At 40.7% G+C, this 18,956-nt stretch overlaps 1 protein-coding gene across 5 annotated transcripts in view; it reads left to right on the top strand.

Annotated features, from left to right (window-relative positions):
* The window catches only part of SPATA13 (spermatogenesis associated 13), a 171,102-nt gene extending 155,494 nt beyond the window's left edge, over positions 1-15,608 (top strand). For all 5 annotated transcript variants that reach the window (XM_019524487.1, XM_019524486.1, XM_019524489.1 and 2 more), the window contains 7 exons: positions 656-841; positions 4,341-4,520; positions 6,311-6,543; positions 7,155-7,284; positions 7,895-8,267; positions 9,831-9,905; positions 11,213-15,608. In XM_019524487.1, the coding sequence (XP_019380032.1) occupies positions 656-841; positions 4,341-4,520; positions 6,311-6,543; positions 7,155-7,284; positions 7,895-8,267; positions 9,831-9,905; positions 11,213-11,391 (1,356 nt within the window). In that variant the 3' untranslated portion in view covers positions 11,392-15,608. The remainder of the gene's footprint in view (positions 1-655; positions 842-4,340; positions 4,521-6,310; positions 6,544-7,154; positions 7,285-7,894; positions 8,268-9,830; positions 9,906-11,212) is intronic.
* Positions 15,609-18,956: the final 3,348 nt, after the last annotated feature.

Raw genomic sequence — 18,956 nt, 5'->3', positions numbered from 1 at the left:
GGGAGTATGTGGGGTTTGTGGGAAGTGCTGTAAAGGGGAATGGGTGGGTGTGGGGGTTTGTGGACGGCTGTGGGGTGTGTTGTGCACAGCCCCCACCACTAGCAGCTCAGCACCAGCAGGCAGCAGGCCTTTGGGGCAATTATGTCCGTGGCAGGCAGAGTCCGTGGCAGCGCGCACCTCTGTCTGAGTCCCAGGGCCTGCGTGTGCTGGCATGGAGCCAGCCTGGCCCACTAGCATGCACCTTCAAACCAGACTAGACTAGCTCCATGCTGGCCTGTACAGATCTCAACACTGTAGGAGCAGGCTGGGTGGGCTCCATGCCTCTATGTACGGCTTCCTGCTGGGGTGCTGGAAGCCCCACATGGATGCACAGAGCAGGCTGGCCCGGGCCAATGTTGCACAGACTGGGAGCCATGCACCATCAGGCTGGGCGGGCTCCATGCCTCTACATGGGGCTTCCAGCACTCCAGCGGAAAGCTGCACATGGAAGCAAGCAGGAGCCTGCCCAGCCCAGTGGCACTCACTCTCATGATAGTAGGTAGATTTATATTCTGCTGCTTCTAATGTTAGTAGGTATTTCTATATTTTGAACCTCCTCCATTTGCTTTTGGAGCATGTTGCTATACTCTTTTTGCCTTTTTTATTCTGAATGCAGCTGCGAGTTAATCAGGAAGAGCTTCCAGAGAATTGTGGTAGCATCCAGGATGAAGAGCAAGATGCAGACATTAGTAAACACCGCCAAAAAATTGCTGAAAACAAGGATCAGATGAGAACCAATGTTATCCAGGAAATAATGAACACGGAGCGAGTCTATATCAAACATCTCAAGGATATCTGTGAGGTACACTCTCAAGTTAAATAGCATTCTGCAGGCCCAGTTGGAACAAAATGTCCTGCATGAGTGAAAGCTTGAGTTTTTTTATATTTTCAAAAGGTTCTGAACTGTAGTTCGAAGATGGTCTAGCAGAATATTCTCTATGAACTTCTGCTTCTCTTCTCTATTGATCTTCATAAAACAGCACTTCACTCTGCACAAGTCAAGAAAGCCTTGTTCATTTGACTGCTGTTTCTATATTATAAGGAATATTAAGTTTTTCCTTCTCCATTTTTGTGGGAATTTACTTGAAGTGTTTCATGCACAGAGATCTGTGCAATAATAAGGTGACTCAATTTGGACTGCAGGAACTTGGATCTTTATTAGAACTGCCATGTGCTTCATGCTGCTGCTTGCAGCCATGTGGTGCCATGTGTGCTTGTGAAATTCTGCAAACCCAAAGAGCTTCCTGGTGTCACCTTCCAAATCATCCCCACTATATTCTGTGTTCCAACATGCAGGAACCTACGGGTTGTTACATGAAGGACCATGAAAGTTGTTACATGAAGGAAGCTTGGGACAGAAGCTTTCACTGTGAATACTTTTAATCCCTAGTATGCACTGAGTGTTTGGGCTGACCTTTTTATTAACAAAATCTACAAATGAAGGGTATTATGTAGATTGACAAAAAGAATCCCTTCTGAATGTTAGGCTTCTTTTCTTTTCCACATGTGATGCTATATGGGGCAAACAGGCTGGGATGCTCAGACAGCAGGGCTGGGTTTGGTGGCCGCGGTGGTGCCTGACAGTTGCAGCTGCAAGGTGCCATCACTACAGGGACTGCTGGAAAGCGAGTCCAGCTGCAGTGCTGCCCCAGCCCTCCTACATGCCCACGGGCAGCAGGAGGAGCCACACGTGCAATGGCCTGAGCTGCCTCCTGCACCAGGGCCAGGCAGGGCTGAGGGGACCTGCCACGGGCTGGACACAATCACTTGGCAGGCCAGATTCGGCTCATGGGCTGTAGTTTGCGCACCCCTGGCTTTAAACACTTATTGCTCGTATACAGAAATACACACACAGATGTATGGAGGTTCTTAGCACCTTTCAGGATTTGGCCCACTAATTAGTAATCCTGAAACACTGCTAATACAGTACGTCCGTAGCGTTCTCTAAAAGGCAGAGTGCCTGTGCATTTAGTGGAGAAGTGCTTATACACATGTTTTCCAAGTGAAATAAATAGTGTTCCCTGGGGTCAAGGTGATTCCACTTTCCTGTAGAAGAGTGAATCAATAAAGGCAGTGCCAGCAGGAGGGTGAGGCTGGTGTAGGCTCACAAATAGGGCTGAGTCAGAAATATTACTCTGATCCACAGTGACAAGACAGCATAGTGATTACCTCCCTTGTGGGAATCATACCAAAGGAATAGGAAAAAAGGTAACACCTTGTTTTGTGGTATAGTCACTCCATACCTCTTATAACAGGTGGGTGCTGGGAGGGCAGGGGCACTTATAACAATACCCAATGGTTGCCAGACTCTGCTTAAACCTATGTGCTGCGGATGTGGCCCACCAAGCCCTTCTATTCAGCCCGTGGGACCCCTAAAAAACTTAGAAAATTAATATTTTTCTGCCCGTGGCTGCCTGTCATGCGGCCCTCAATGGCTTGCCAAAACTCAGTAAGCAGACCTCCACCCAAAATAATTGCCCACCCTTCGTGTAGTGTATCATAAGCTATCTCCAGTACTTCAGACTGCAAATATTTGTTGTCCTGCCATATGTATCTCACTGCCTTTGATCATTTGCCCTTCTATAGGAGCAGGCCATTTATATTAGCAGAATCCCACCCCCTTATTCCTAGTTATGTAAAGTACCAGCTGCTTGGTACAGAATGCAGAGTAGACGTTCATCCAAGCAGTGTTGGAGTATTCTTTCACATCTGCTTAAAGTCTGACACAAATTAATTGAACTGAGCCGTTATACTGCTTGTACAGAGGGAACCAAAGGAAGAGAAATGCTTGTAGATGGAATGGTTGGGCTTTTAGATAACAGCCAGGCAATATCATCAGGGTGCTGCCCATGCTACAGATTTTGCTATGTGTTTAAATACAATAGCATCTTGAACAATTTTTAATAAATCTTAATCTGACTGTGTGGGACTGAACCTTGTAGTAGCTGTGTTCAGGAACGACAGTCTAGACGTGGCAAAGATGGTCTTTAGACTAAGCATAAAATCCAGATCAATTTGATTTGGTTCATTAGCCATCAGATGCCTGATCCATTAGACGTCTTAACTTACTGGCAGTCCTGAGTTCAGTATATGGCACACCTGCCATGATCACTTTCACGCGAAACACAGCAGTGGTGGTGTTGTCTCCACATTTTGTATAACCACCCAGTCATTAGAGCATTTGGCCAGGAAGGAAAGCTCTGGTTTAGTCCCTCAGCCTGAAGGAACTTGAACCCAAATCTCCCACCTTTCAGGATAGTACCTAGCTGCCAACTTATAGAACAGGCTAGGTGCAGACACTCTGCTCTTCAGCTGAATATTTGTAACTGGGCATCCATGATGGAGAGTCATGGTAGCAGAAGGAGAAAAAGCAAGAGAGAGCCTGATTCTGTAGCTAAGTGATTGGAGTATGCATCTGGGTGGGGAGAGCTCCCAGGATTGTTTCCATTTCAGATGCAATGACTGTCTGATATAAAATGCATGAATAGTCCTGGGAGTAGATTAGAACCTGTTCTCTTAGGGAAGTGTCCTCATTATTAGGCTATGTAGTTTATTAATGCCCAATTTGTAGGAGCTGCAGTGCTTAAGTAGGGGCACCTACATGACAAATCTGACTGCAAATTATTACAGGGTTCAATTTCATCAGCACAAGTAAGATCACAGTCTGGTTAGCACAGATAGGCACTTTGTCAAAACTGTTTGCATAGATGGGACGCTTAAACAAATTCTACTTGGCCAGTTGTTGTAAAGACAAGATGGAAATTGGTATTAGTTATTCTTTAAATCAGTGGTGGCCACTGTTTTTTGGTAGGCATGACAACAATTAGCCCTGCACCTTCCTCAAGTGCTGCTTCAATTCCCTTTCCCTGCCTGATTGGCCGCTCTGCTTTCTGCTCCCTACCTTGTACTCCCAGCCCGATCTGGAGCTCTGCTTTGATGCCTGCCGGATCCGCCGCTGTGCTGTCTGTCCCCTTCCCAGTCTCCTGCAGGCCACACTCAGAGGCTGCTTATGCCACTTGTGGCCACCCCTGCTGTAAATGTTGACATCTGGTTGTGTGGTAAATTTAGTCTCCTGTGAAACAGAATTAAGATCAGGAGAATTAGTAATGTAGCAGTCCAGACTGAAATTTGAATGTGTGCATCCCAGGTAGTTGAAATCAGAACTTGTCTTTAGACAGCAGATTCTTACTTTAGAAAGTGAAATATCAATCCAAGTGACTTGTTTAGTAAAGATACTGCTCAAGTTTTTCATGTTTTTCCAAATGGATAAAAAACCCCTCTTTTTGTTTTTGTTTTTCCAGGGATATATTCGCCAGTGCCGTAAGCATACCGGAATGTTCACTACGGCTCAGTTAACCACGATATTTGGAAACATTGAAGATATTTACAAATTCCAAAGAAAGTTTTTGAAGGATCTTGAGAAACAGTACAACAAAGAGGAGCCTCATTTAAGTGAAATAGGGTCGTGCTTTCTTCACCATGTATGTTAATTCCATTTTGCTTATAAAATAAACCAAAATGTAAATAGAGAGTGTTAAGTAACCAAGAGAATATGCTTCACTAATTAGTGCTGATTACATGAGATACTGTGCATGAGTAATATTTTAGAATTCTTACTGTTTTGGTAAACTCATTTTATTTTTTCAAAACTTTAATCATCACAGAGGAACAGGGCCGTTTCCAAAAGTCACAGATTAAATCTTCAATAGTAGCATCTTCATTGATGTTGCTCAATGAAAAAACTTAACCCCCTAATTTCTCAAATAAATACCGAGTAGGGTTGATTAACAAAAGTAGGAATGGAGGCATATATTCATGCCTGTAAAATCTGAAACGACAAGAGACTTCCAATTTCCAAGGCTGCTTTAAGAAAACTGTTTTTAGGCTATGGACATGTACATTTGTAGCTGCTTTAAAAGCAGAACATGGAACGGTGAGAGCTAGGAGCATGCAGCAACTGTTGTATTTCTACAGGATCACACAGATGTGACAGTTACACAACAAATAAGATGAATTGCCTTAACTTTGACCCTGGATGCAGCAGGGTAAAAGCAGAAGCACTTTTGCTACACATGTATAACTATGGAATGATGCAGAAATAGGAGTTTCATATTTGTATTTGTATTCTTTGATAGTTGGCAGGATTTGGTTTTTATAGATAGACATAGATAAACAAACATCAATTTCACGTGATGCTCCCAGACTGACAGAAAAATATTTCTGTTGGTAGTCATCAAAATTTACATAAGAGAGACATTAAAAAAAATCCAGGGTGGAGATAAGGAAATCTGGGGCAGGGTGCCACTGTGCATGTGCACGCATACATGCATGCATACACAGCAGCTGCTGCAGAAGTTGGGGGCCCAGCTGGTATGGCTGTGCTACAGGGTGGGTTGGAGGGCCAGAGCTGGTAGCCTCAGGGGACCCAGAGTCACCAGCCATTCACTCTGCTCAAGTCCCAGCTGGGGCAGGGGCCAAACTTCCATGGAGGTAGGCCCCGCCCAGCCCCTGTGTGATTGGGACAGGGGCCAAATTCCTGTGGAGGTCTCACCAGGCTGGGATCTGCGGGAGTTTGGCCCCGTCCTTGCTCAGACTTCGGCAGAGCAAGGAGCAGGTGGCACCAGGCTTCTGAGTGCTACCAGCCCTGCTCCTCCAAACCCCACTCTGAGCACAGTCTTACTAACATGGCCCCCAACTTCTGCAGCTGCTGCCATGCATGCATGTACAGGTACATGTGTGCTAAATTGATTAAAAAATCAAAAAACACCCTTAATCTCATGCAACCCTGTAAAATTTCAATAGATAAAAATTGAAATAAATACTTAAAATAAACATCAATTTTAGCCATCAAAGTGAAAACAAGGAAAACCAAATTCTGCCAAGACTACTGATAGTGGTAAAGTTGCTAGTGGTACAGTTGCTATGCTGCTGTGTTGGTACCCTTAAAGTGTGGTTGAATATCATGATTTTGGGGATATATCTAAATATTTGTTCATGGGTAACCCTTATGATTATGAGCCAAAAATGATTTTTTAAAATAAATACTTAGGTTTTTTCCCTATTTTAAAAAGTAAAAATACAAAATTGCCACTATACATTAAGTAATTGTAAAGTAGATTCCCCAGTGTTTCCCAAATGGGTGGTTGTTCACTTCAAGCAAAGTTTGCAAGATGTCCAATTAAGATAACCAGAAGGGCTTTATAACTTCTGTAGGACTTTTTGTCATTTGTAGGCCAGTGTTTTAGCTAGTTTTTATTTGTTTCCTTTATAGCAAGAAGGTTTTGCCATTTATTCAGAGTATTGCAACAATCATCCCAGTGCCTGCGTTGAGCTTTCCAACCTAATGAAACAAGGCAAATACCGCCACTTCTTCGAGGCCTGTCGCCTGCTTCAGCAGATGATTGATATTGCTATTGATGGTTTTCTTTTAACACCAGTTCAGAAAATCTGCAAGTACCCTCTTCAGCTTGCAGAATTACTCAAGTATACTACTCACGAGCACAGGTAAGAGGATTAAAAAGATGTCTTAAGCCATAAGAGCACCCTTATTGCTAAAGCATTCTCAACTAAGAGTGGTTCAGCCAGTCAGCAGCCCCTTCTTCAGGCCTTCCTTCCATTTCTCATTTACTTTTTTGTAAGAAGCCAGGGAAGATGCTGTCACATGGTATAATGCCTCAGCAGTCCTGTATTTGGAATGCTACCACAGGGCTGTGGTTATTATCAGACCACATCCCCATCTGGTGCCCATTGGGAAGGAAGAAGAGGAAAATACAATCTAAAAATAACAAAGGAGATCTCTTTCTAGAAAGTTAATCCCCCTGGAAACATGCCTGTAAACAAAAGACTGGTAAAACCTTGGCTCCAGTTGAAGTTATTGGGCATTTACCATTGATTTTAATGGAGCCAGGACTCATTTTGTGTGGTAAAATACTTCTAAGCGAAGTGGGTAACACAGTAGCATTGACTTGTGTATATATAAGATCCAGGGTAGTGAAGATTTGGGCTCTCTTCATGGTTAAGAGCTCTGGCTAGGGAAATATATTTACAGTCTGTTACAAACTGTGGTTGTGTTATATCCATTGTATGGGATGCATTTGTTTGCCTACATTTCACAGTGATTATAACGATATAAAGGCAGCATACGAAGCCATGAAGAATGTAGCATGCCTGATAAATGAGCGTAAGCGAAGACTGGAAAGCATAGACAAGATTGCACGTTGGCAGGTCTCTATTGTTGACTGGGAGGTAGGTTTCATCCTTACAATCTGCAAGGATTTAATAGCAAAGGAATTTGGGTACTGTGTACTTAAATGGCCTCTGGGGTATGTTCCTTTCTCTGTGGGTTTATGGTGCATGTGTTTCATGTGGTCATTGTTCAGTTAAAAGTCCAGTTGCTTCCTTTGCAATGACTCTGTTACTGATTATCTCGTTTATTACTTACAAACAGTGACAGCTGTAACCTGCACTCCTCTCTTTGAGATTACAAAAAAAATGTGAAAGAGGGCAAAAGAGAATTTGTTTTAGGTTGGGGTTACTAGCCCTGATTCTGATTTCTTGATTGTTTTATTAGCATTTGCTGACATTTCATTGATGCTTAATGGCATTATGCCTGATTTCTACAAGTGTAAAGGACAGCAGAATTAATTTTGTCTAATTTATTCTACATTTTATTTTTATAGTTTTTAAAAATGAAATGAAAGTATAGCTTTTCAGTTATGTGGCAAAATGCTAATCTTATTTCCAGAAGAGAGATGTATATAAAGAAGAATTAGCACAATAGAAATATTACTAATTAGTAACATGGGCTGAGCTCTTTAAAATATTATTTCTTTCTTTTTCACATGGACGATGTTAGGGGCCAGATGTTTTAGCCAGAAGTTCAGAACTAATCCACTCAGGAGAACTGACCAAAATGTTAAAGCAAGGCAAAAGCCAGCAGAGAACTTTCTTCCTTTTTGACCATCAGCTTGTGTTTTGTAAGAAGGACCTATTGAGAAGGGACATATTATACTATAAGGGTCGGATTGATATGGATGAGATGGAACTTGTGGATACTGAGGATGGAAAAGACAAGGACTTCAACATTACTGTGAAGAATGCTTTTAAAATTATAAATAGAGCAACAGATGAAGTTCATTTCTTCTGTGCAAAAAAACAGGAGGATAAGAAAAGGTGGATGGAGGCATGTGAAAATGAAAGGAGAAGAGTGCAGGAAGACGAAGAAATGGGTGAGTACAACGACATGGTGGGAAACCTCACCCCAAAATTCAGTGAATGCTGTGGTAGCTCGGCAGGGCAGGGAAAGTGGGAAGGGAGGGCCTGTCTGCCCAAAGGGCTGCTGGCAAGGTAGTTGCCACCCCCACCTCCTGCCGCTGATTGACTGTGAGGGCTGCTTGTCATGTGGCCCTGCCCCTCTCTAATCCATGCCAAGGGGTGGGGCTGCACAAAGGACGGGCCTTCCAGCCAATCAACAATGAGGGGTGGGGCCACACCCAATCAACAATGAGGGGTGAGGCAGCCCCGGTAGCCAATTAGTGGCAAGGGATGGGGCCACTGGGCCCCTCAGCCAGTCAGAGGCATGGGGGCCTGCTACGTTCCAACACAAAACAAGTTGCAGAAGAAGAAATGTCTGGTGATGAATGTGGAAAGAAATAAGGTATGACCTGTATGCTAGGGTCAGTGTTGCACAGGATCTTGCAAATCTGAGAGCAGTGATTCTCAGTCAGGGTATCGGGGGCACCCTGGGGTGCCACCAGATCCTGTGAATCTGATCCTGTAAGGAGAGAAACAGATAAGCACAGGCTAAGGCTTGTCCTTGCTGGGATGATTCCCCACCCCCAGTGCCCAGCCTCTCTGTGAGGAAGTTAGTACTGTAATATATACATCAGTTTTTCAAATTGGGTGCCACTCAGTTTCCTAAGTTATGGAGGTGTGCCTTGAGTCCAAAAAGATTGAAAAACCACTGTCTTGGAGAGACCCACTGGCCACAATTTTTCCTATGAGCAAGTGCATTTGGGTTTTTAATTTAAAATGCTTCATTGTCTTAGATTGGTAAAATAGCATCAGTGTAACAGAGTCAGCAACAAAAGATTCAGAAAATATAGACATAGAGGGAGACTGTAGTCATAGGAAGTGTAACACTGATTTTATGGTCCAAAGGAAAATAGTTGGAAAAAACCGTTGGTGGTTGAGGTAATGAAAGGTATCTGCTGTCATGACATTTATCTTCATAAGTGAGAGAATTCATAATATGCTTCAGGCTTTAGATAGCAGCAGATTAAAATAGGGAGCACTTTGAATATGATTTCCTAGATGACATTATTTACAAGTTAATAACATTTTAACACAGTCCAGAGACTTTTATTCCCAACCTATCTATAACATGCATTCCTATACAGGAGGGAAATAGGAAATGTTCCTGTGTATACCAAAGCCAATTCTGATATTTTACAAATGTAGACTTATTTACTTTTATAGGTCTCCTTTGGATTTAAATCAGTGAAAATGAGAAAAGAATCCTGGAGATAATACTATAGTCCTGGCCCTTCAGCTCCAGGAAGCACAGCACACTTGAGGCAGGATTAGAATCAGACTAGTATAATAGAGTAAAATTTGGACCTGTGTTTCTTTTTTCTCTTTTCTTTTTTTTTTTTTTTATAAAGATTCATTATTCTTAAAATGACTTAGTCACTGAAGTATCACTTACTCCTTTGCCCTTTTCTTAATTATTGGTCATCAGAGAGCAGATGAAATATTTTAATGCTGACACCCTAATTTATCCTTTAATGTAGGAATGGAAATTTCAGAAAATCAGAAGAAGCAAGCCATGCAAAATGCCCGAAAGTCAAGGCATGGGAAAATTAAAGGTGGGTATTTAAGAGGTTTTAATTAAACAGGTGTCATTGTTTTGATTACAGGAAATAATATAATTTCAACATAATCGTTCCATGATACTTTGCTAATCTTTTTTGGAGACAAAGCCAAAGAGATATAATTTAGCATTTATTTAAATTTCAGAGCCTTTTGTAAACTACTTACTGTATAATCCTAATGATTTTCTTCAGATGGGCAAGTCAGTATTATCATTGTCTTACAGAGGAAACTGAATAGAGAGGTTCAGGAGTTTGTGTATGAGTACGTACATAGGGTGTCTGTGTCAGATGAGATCATAGAATCATAAAAAATGAGGGTTGGAAGGGACCTCAGGAGGTCATCTAGTCCAACTCCCTGATCAAATTGGGACTATCCCCAACCATTTCATCACATCCACAGCTTTGTCTAGCATGGTCTTAAAAACTTCGAAGATGGACGTTCCTCAGCCTCTCCGGGTACCTATTCCAGTGCTTTACTACCCTCCTAGTAAGAAAGTTTTTCCTAGTATCTAACCTAAACTTCCCTTGCTGCAACTTGAGGCCATTGCTTTTTGTCTCAAAAATCTGTTGCCAAACAAACAAGACCTCAGCAAGTTTGCAGATGACACTAAGCTTGTGGGGGGAGTAGTAGATACACAACGGCTTTGTGTCATCTGCAGACTTGTTGTCATCTGCAACAAATTTTTGTCCATTTTGTGTAGCTTCGAGGAAAAGCTGTGATATTTTTTTTTTGGGTCTTTTTCAGTATTCAGACCAATTTAGGAATAGTTCTGTTCCTTAAGAAGCTGAAAAAGCCATAACTAGTCTTTTAATGGATTAGTCATTGACCATACCAAAATTTTGATCTTGATAAGATATTAAATTATGAGAGATTCTTATATATGTATTCATTTTAAGCATTTTTGTATCTAAATAAATATGAATGAAGGTGGCAAGATTCAGTCAGGTTTTCAATGGTAATAGCTGTGTGCTATATTAGCCACCTTTCTTTCTGAAAGGATAATACCTCTGCGTATGCTGAAAGGCTTTCTAAAAAACTGCTGATTTTCCAAACAGTACTATAAAACTGTAAATACTGTACACATTTTTTAACTTGAATGATTGTTTTTGCCCAGTCAAGACAAAACTAGAAAAGTTGCAGTGTCAGATATGGTAGGATCTGATCAGCCTGGGTTGAAGAGTGCAAAATTCTCATTGACTTGACTGAAAGCTGGATTTGTCCCCTGGTATTCTCTGTCTGTTCTGTGGGTTGTTTGCTTTTCATCTGTCTTACGTGTTTTCTTAACCATTCCCTTTTACAGGAGTAAGTTATAATGGGTGCCCCATGCCACCTCCACACCAGAGTTTACATCCTATTCATCAGCGCCACATCACGGTGCCTACCAGCATTCCACAACAGCAGGTTTTTGCCCTGGCAGAACCCAAGCGCAAGCCATCTCTCTGGCATACCATCAATAAATTTACTCCATTCAAGAAATGAGAGGGCTAAAATCTTTGGAAGGACATTAGCTGAAGCAGAGATGTTTTCCTGAGAAGAATCTTTAGGATGTTGCTGAACTTATTGGAGCTCAGTGAATTCTCAGTTTTGGAAGGAAACACTTCGGCTCCCCTTAGCCCTGAATACCACCCTTGTCTGGAAGGAAAATGAAGTTCCTGAGCTTCCGTGATGAAGAACTGAGGTTGTTCTGAAGTAAACACTGACCTGTCAGTAAGCCTTGCTAATGAGGAACAAATCCTTTTGTGACAGAAACAGATTGCTGCTAGTCTCTAGCAGCAGCATTTGATCTTTCTTTTAGTTGTATTGGATTAATGGTAGAATCATTGAGGTCATTTTAACATTTCAGTTTTCTTAACACTGAAATAATGGCCAAATTTAAGTTAGGACATTTTTTTTCCCTCAGGGCATATTTGCAAGGACCTTTGGGGGATTTTTCTCCTTCCTTTTGGAGCACAGAGCAGGAATTGGGATCAGGTGAATGAATCCCACATAGCTTAACTTTTGCTATGGTTGCTGAATTTGATGGACTGATCTCCTGTTTTTTTCCATGTTTCTATAAAATTGCCAAAATGGCAGAAGACAGTTCTGCAAGGCCTTATTATTTTTTAGGTTGGAGCAGGGGATTTTTTTTTTTTACTACCAACTATGGAAACCTGAACAGAATATAATGTAAAATAGATTACAAAGATTTATGCATTAACTGAATAGGAGGAGTGAAGAGGGAGGGTCCACTGTTTCTTTGGCTGATTCTTTTCAGTTAGCGTATATTCTGTTTGCATGTCTGCACTTCAGTATATGATATTATTTCAGTACTTGCCCACACTTCTTATCCTGTGAGACTCTCCTCTTTGTGTGTAATAAGCCTGTATGTTTTCAGTTTAAAAACGAAAGTGTTTTTTAAATGTTGATAATGTGAACAAGGAAAAATGCAACGTGAAGGAATCGTGTAAAACTACTGGCACTCTATAGATAGCTTTTGTTATATTATTCTCACACACTGAACTCCTCATTTATACAGTTTCATCTGGAAAATATATGAACTGTAACTATTAAGTTTCTGAAGCAGTCTTTGATTCTGTGCTTTTTACACATCAATCAAGTGACCATGGGTTTTGAAGGATTATTTCTTCACATCTAAAAAGATGACTCCTCTATTTTGACAAAAGCAGTTGGTAAAATCAGAAATGACTTTGACTGAAAACCATCAATTTCTGTTGGAAGAGAAGGACCTATTTTGCCTAACGTCAGCTCTGGCCAGTTTGCATTTCTCTGATTTGCTTTGTTTTCCTTGTGACATGCAGTTGATTTAGAAGAATACCTATATAAAAAGTCCCCTATGAGAAAACAGGACTTGACATTTGTAGCACTGGTATTTTTTCTCATTAAAAATTCTCAATGTTAATGAGAGTTGGTAACAAGTATGGTGGGGACAACATATCCTGTAGGTTTCAGAATTGATTTTTAAAGGATTTCTTTAAAAAAAGTTACCCTCGCAAAAGTTATGCTGCTGAATCAGGGGCATTATTTGATGATAAATGTAGATTCAGGAGTGTTCTTTAACTATAGATAGCCTGCTTTGTCATGAATCGATAAAAAATAAATGATGAACAAACAATAGGCTAGTGATTGGGCATTTTAAAACATTTAAAAAAAACCCTTATTTTAAATATTTGTTTGTTCGCCGCTCTGTTGTTACCCTCTGCATTTTTATTTAGAGCCAGTATTCTATAGCCCAGACATTTGACGGTTGCTTGATTTAATAAGTGTGTGGCAGCTTCTAAAAGTATAAAAGACCTTAATGAAGATGTATACCAGTACATGTTTGTCAATAAATGTATTTAAAGAACACATCCACCTCAATTTTAGATGGACATATGTACAAGCTTTTTACTAACAAGTGGTTTTAATTTTAAAAGAGATGGTTTTTGAAAATTGTACCTTTTGAAATGCCTTGTGTACATAGCTCAGCATTGTAACTGTGAAGTTTGGTGATACTCGTCTGAATTATTTGCTGTGTGGTGAACCTTATTTCTTCTACTTTCTCATATTGATCATTGAAGAACAGCCTGAAATATTTGAAAATTGAATTATTTACTGATGATTTCTTTTTATTAATTATTCATCTTAAAGACTGTGCAAGAAAGTTGTTGATACAGTTATCTGGGCTGTTTTCCTTTCAGTGTTCAAAACAAGCTTTCTCCTGTCAGATATTTTTAACAATAACTCTGAATGCTTTATGAAAATGTAAGAAATACATTTTCAAATGAAGGCACAGAAGCTTGTCCCTCCCCCAAAATGGCTAGCTCTGTTGTGTTTCTAGGTGCCCTTTTTCTGGTCAGTTGTCAAGTACATATATAAAAATGAAAGTTGTATAAATGTAGTGGGTATACAGATGTATTAGAAGACACCACTTCACACTGAAAAAATTGCTCTAGATACAAGAAAAACCTAAGAGTTTGGACAACACTGCACTCAACCCAGGTTTCTATGCCATGTGGGATAATTCTGAAGAATTTGTAAGAACCATCTGTGATTGTGTATTTGTCAAAGATAAAATCTACTCCACACCAAGAAGCTGGTTCCTGTGGCAGTTTATGGAAGCAAAATAGGTTTCTAGATGGATTTACTGACATGTCAGTACCCACAAAAGTTCTTCCTGCACTGCAGTGCTGGTGCCTTTACCTTGGGAATGAATAGTATGGCATGACTGTGTTTTTGCATGCGCCAAGTTCCCTTCTGCAAAAGAATTTAATTCATTTCAAGAAGATGAAAAACGAAGTATTTTGTCACATAGATTACTCAGGACAGTTTTATGCATGGTACCTTACATAGAGAAGTGGTTTTGTTGCCATCTTTTATGTATCTTTCTTTGCAGTCTAATCTTCCACCAAATGACAAAGACCAATATGACATGTTTGAGTGCATTTTATTAGCTCATTTATTTATATGTGGTTTAGGAATGTGCTGACTTGGCAGGAAGTTTGGTGAAATATAACAAAACAGACCAAATGTAGATTCCGTTGCAGTTTTTTTTTCTTTTAACAAATCATAGTTAAATTAAAACACAACAATGTTATCCACCAGTCAAAGCAAATATTAACCAAGAAGACCCAAATGATTGTAGAGTTTAGAGGAAGCAACTATTAATTTAATGCAATGGTTAACTGCTTTATCAAAACTTCCCTTGAACTGAATCTCAAGTTGCTGTCATACCTCTGATGAAGAAACAACTTTTTATTTGCATAGCAACACACAAATCAGAATTCAGTGGATATTACTTTCCTCTCATTTTTGTGAGATTAAGTTATTTTATCATGTTTTAGGGTCATCACTAAGTACATCACTGTGCCTGATTTAAAGTAAAGCTCAGTCTGACAAGAGCATTTCTTATTGCCTATTGAGCAGATAACCTCAGACTTTAATGCATGAAAAGTCAGTAAAGTATAATCTTTGTCCAATGTTTTCCATAAGTTAGGATAACACCAAACAATAGTTTCATCTGACTTGGAGGTTTGATCAAAATCTTTGATTAAAATAATAAGACTGTTTTACAAGTGGCTTTTGCCATGCTAAATTTTATACTAATATATGACAGTCAAATATAGTAAAGAAGATTAAAGGTAGCACACTCTACTATTACATGTTTAATTCTTTTTTAAAATGATCATAGCTTAGAATTAGAGTTTTGGAGCCAAAGGTTCTTAGCCATAACAAATACTGTACCTTTCATTGGCTGCCTTTCTGTTTTTCCTACGCCTGTGGCATTTGTATGTGGGAGTTGCCTTCTGAGTGCTATCTAATTTAAGACTATTTGTTGTAAATATTAGGGATGACCTGCTTATATATTTTATTTTGACAAGTGTTTTTGTAACATTTTATCTTATGTACATGCTTTGTGCATCTTACCATCTGTGGGCTGTTACACATGTTGTAAATCAAGTGTCATGGCTACAGAACGTGACTTGGCTGTTGACAGCTGAAGTACTGAAGTTGACTGCAGTAACTTGAAGTATATTTGTTCAGAAGTAATTGTGTTGCCAGATTTATTTACTCTCAGTACATTGTAAATGAATCTTTTCTGGAAATGAATACAAACCTACATTCCTATTATTTTGCTCTTATTGTACATGTTTTAATTACATGATATACAAAGCTGAAGTTCTTCCGCTGTGTCTTATAAAATTTATTGTGGAACAATTTTTCAAAAGTTTGGTGTTTTTTGTCTGTTAGATCCCTTTGTTAAGGTTAAAATACTTTCAGCGTCTCCCCTACCTTCTCCATATTTTTAGTGCATAAGTGTCATGAACTTCATTATTGGTTTTATGATTGTTCCTACCTGTGCTTCTCAGTATGGGCTTGTTGTAAACCAAGCACATAAGGCTTGATTGTAGGATTTAATTCCTAAGCTTCAGGAGAAAATATTTTATATTTGTTTTTTCAGCAGCCATGTGCATCGGCCGTGACCTTTCCTAATCTGGATTTGACAGACAGGAGCCACAGTCCCTCATGGAAGCAAAAATAAATCACTAATGAAGGAGGTACTGTGTAAACTGATGGGAGAATGATGATGCTGGTTTGTACCAACTTTTGAGATTTAAAAACTAATTTCCCATCCTGCATTAGAACTTCAACAAATGCTTCTACAAACAGTGAAGGATGTGGAGGGAGGAGTGCATGAGAACATGAGAGCACCTCATGATTAGGGCATTTAGCCTGAAATACAGGGAAATTTCAACTCAGGTTCTGAATAATTTAGGGCAGAATTTTTCTTTCCAGCTCACTCTGATTCAGGCACTGATTGGGAACTGGTTCACAATTGTGTAAAGTGCTGTGGCTCTGCCGCCAGGGGGTGGGGGTAAGCACCCAGTCCAACATGCCTCTCAGTGTGGGGGATGCTTGCACCCATGCTTTCAGAGTCCCAGGGGGTGGGTGACATGGCTGGAGCATTGTTGCCTTTCTGCTTTCCATTGTTTCCTAAACATGAATTCAATAAACTTCAATGGCCTGCAAATGATAGAATTTTCTGTGTGCTTGTCTGAATTGGAGGTGGAGGAGAAATGCTTGGACCCATGTTTTCTGGTTCCCAGGGGCTGGGGGATCATGATGAGGAGCCACTGTCAAGTAGGGAGAGAGGACATAGCTAGTTGGTAATAGCTTTATTGACCAAAAAATGCAAGTGATAAAAAGTTCCAGAAAAATATTTTTAAAAAGGGGCAGTAGAGTTTCGGCTGCATACCAAAGTAAGTAGTTGAATCAATGTGGGTGGGTGGTTAAGGAGCAAAGCAATGTGGTATGCCTGGTGGCAAGGCCTCTAATCAAGCATCCTGGCCAAGCACTTGAGCCATCGCACCTTCCCCTGATCCTTGGCTAATGAGATTGCCCTAGTTTGCTGTGGAGGTGAGAAACCAGATTGGCTGCTGAAAGCACTGCTCACCCCTTTTCATATTCATATAGCATCCTTTCATCTGCAAGAGATGGTGGATATTGTAGCCTGTGATATAGATGTGTAGTGTCTCATGTGACTGAATAGTCCAGTCCAAGATTTCCATGATCTGCAGTAGTGATTGTAAATATATGTGTCACAGTCAGGTGGTTTAAGAGCTGCTTGCTTCCTACAGACTCTTTTTCTCTCCATGCTGTTGCAGCTAATTCCTGTTGTGGACTTCAATGCCCTGGTGGAGACTATGACGCCACTTGTTCTGATCACTTACCAAGGTTTCCCATTGGCCAGGATCAGTTCTAAATGCCTTCATATCTCACTTGCATGTGTCTTTATAGCAAAGCTTGGGGCATCCTGTTGTGCTTGCTCCCTTCGATAGTTCTCCATATAGCATGTCCTTGGGTATACGTCTATCTCCCAATCTGCCCAGATGAAGTTGTCTCTGAGTAGGGCTGTCAAACTGGATAAATTTGCCCTTTGAAGAACTTCTGCATTCGTAACTTTATCTTGCCATTTGATGTTGTGTACGTGATGTAAACAGTTTAGGTGGAAGCTATTTTGTTTAACCATTTCTTTTGATGTGCAGAAGTTGTCCGTATTTCCCCACCATACATGAGTGCTGAGTATGCAAACTTGGTACACTAGCATTTTAGTTTTGGCAGTAAGCTTTGAGTTGCTCCATGTTCTTTTAGTTAGTCTGCTGAAGGAGGTGGCAGCCTTTCTGATGTGTACATTAAGTTCTTCATCCCATGCAAGGTTGGTGGTCACTGTAGAACCTAGGTAGCTGAACTTTTGAACTATTTTTAGCTGGTTCTCATTAAGGGTGGTCGATGGATTTTGTGAAATTCCCTGTCCTAGTACAACTGTTTTCTTTATGCTGATATTGAGAGCAAATGCCTGACAACCTCTTGAAAGGTGATCCATGATTTTTGTAGCAGGTCTTCATCATGGGCTGTAAGGGGAGCATATTGGTGAATAGAAGCTTCCTGATAAGCACCTTTCTAACTTTAGTGTTTGTCTTGAGTCACGATAGGTTGAAGATTTTCCCATCCAATCTTGTGTGAAGGTACACTCCACCTTCCATATCTTTAAATGCGCAGTTCAGGAGTACTGAGAAGAAGAGTCCAGAGTGTAGGGGCAAGAACACATCCTTGCTTCACTCCACTTTTCACCTCAACGCTGTTGAAAGTGGACCTATCAAACTGAACAGTTGCTTTCATGTTGTCATGGAAGGAACGTATAATACTTAACAGGATTGGTGGGCATCCTGTATTCTAGGACTGCAAATAGGCCTGCCCTGCTGACTGTGTCAAATGCTTTGGTTAGATCCATGAGGGCAATGTACAATGGTTGGTTTTACTCTGCACTTTTCTTGAAGTTGATGCAAGGAAAATATCGTGTCTATGGTTGATCTTCTGGCCCTGAATCTGCACTGAGAATCATAAAAAATTATGATTGGAAGGGACTTCAGGCAGTCATTTAGTCCAACCACCTGTTCAAAGCAGGACCATCCCCAGCTATATCAGTACAGCCAAGACGTTGTCTAGCTGGGTCTTCAAAACCTCCAAGGATGGAGATTCCACACCCTCTCTGGTTAATCTGTTCCAGTATTTTACTACCCTTTTAATGAGAGTTTTTCCTAATATGTAACCTAAACTTCCCTTTCTGCAACTTTGAGACCATTATTGCTTGTCCTGTCATCTGCCACCGCTGAGAACAGTCTAGCTCCATCCTGTTTGAAACCTCCTTAGGCTGCTGTTAAATCCCCCCTCAGTAAGTGCATCTGTATGTGCACTTAACTGTTCAGTAGATTAATTTACAATGCTATTAGACTGCATCAAACTAATTTTTCACCACTGTAAGCTAGTACTGTTGGTGACGGTATTAGCTTATGGAGGTGAATATAACTGCACCTAAATGCATGTATAAATGGTGACCTGGGCATAAATTGTGCCCAGTCAGCCTAGGCAGCAGGAGACCAGACCCCTGGCTGCCACCTAGCCACATGGCTCTGCTCTTTGGGCACTCTCATGTCCCAGCCAGCCTCCCCAACGCCCAACACTGCAACCCAGACCCCCCAAGCTTGTTGCCAACCCAGGGCTGCTCC

This window comes from Gavialis gangeticus, unplaced genomic scaffold (assembly GCF_001723915.1).
Source record: "Gavialis gangeticus isolate Ggan-Ray unplaced genomic scaffold, GavGan_comp1, whole genome shotgun sequence".
In the NCBI taxonomy this organism is placed as follows: domain Eukaryota; kingdom Metazoa; phylum Chordata; order Crocodylia; family Gavialidae; genus Gavialis; species Gavialis gangeticus.
This window is presented reverse-complemented; position numbering and strand designations above follow the sequence as displayed.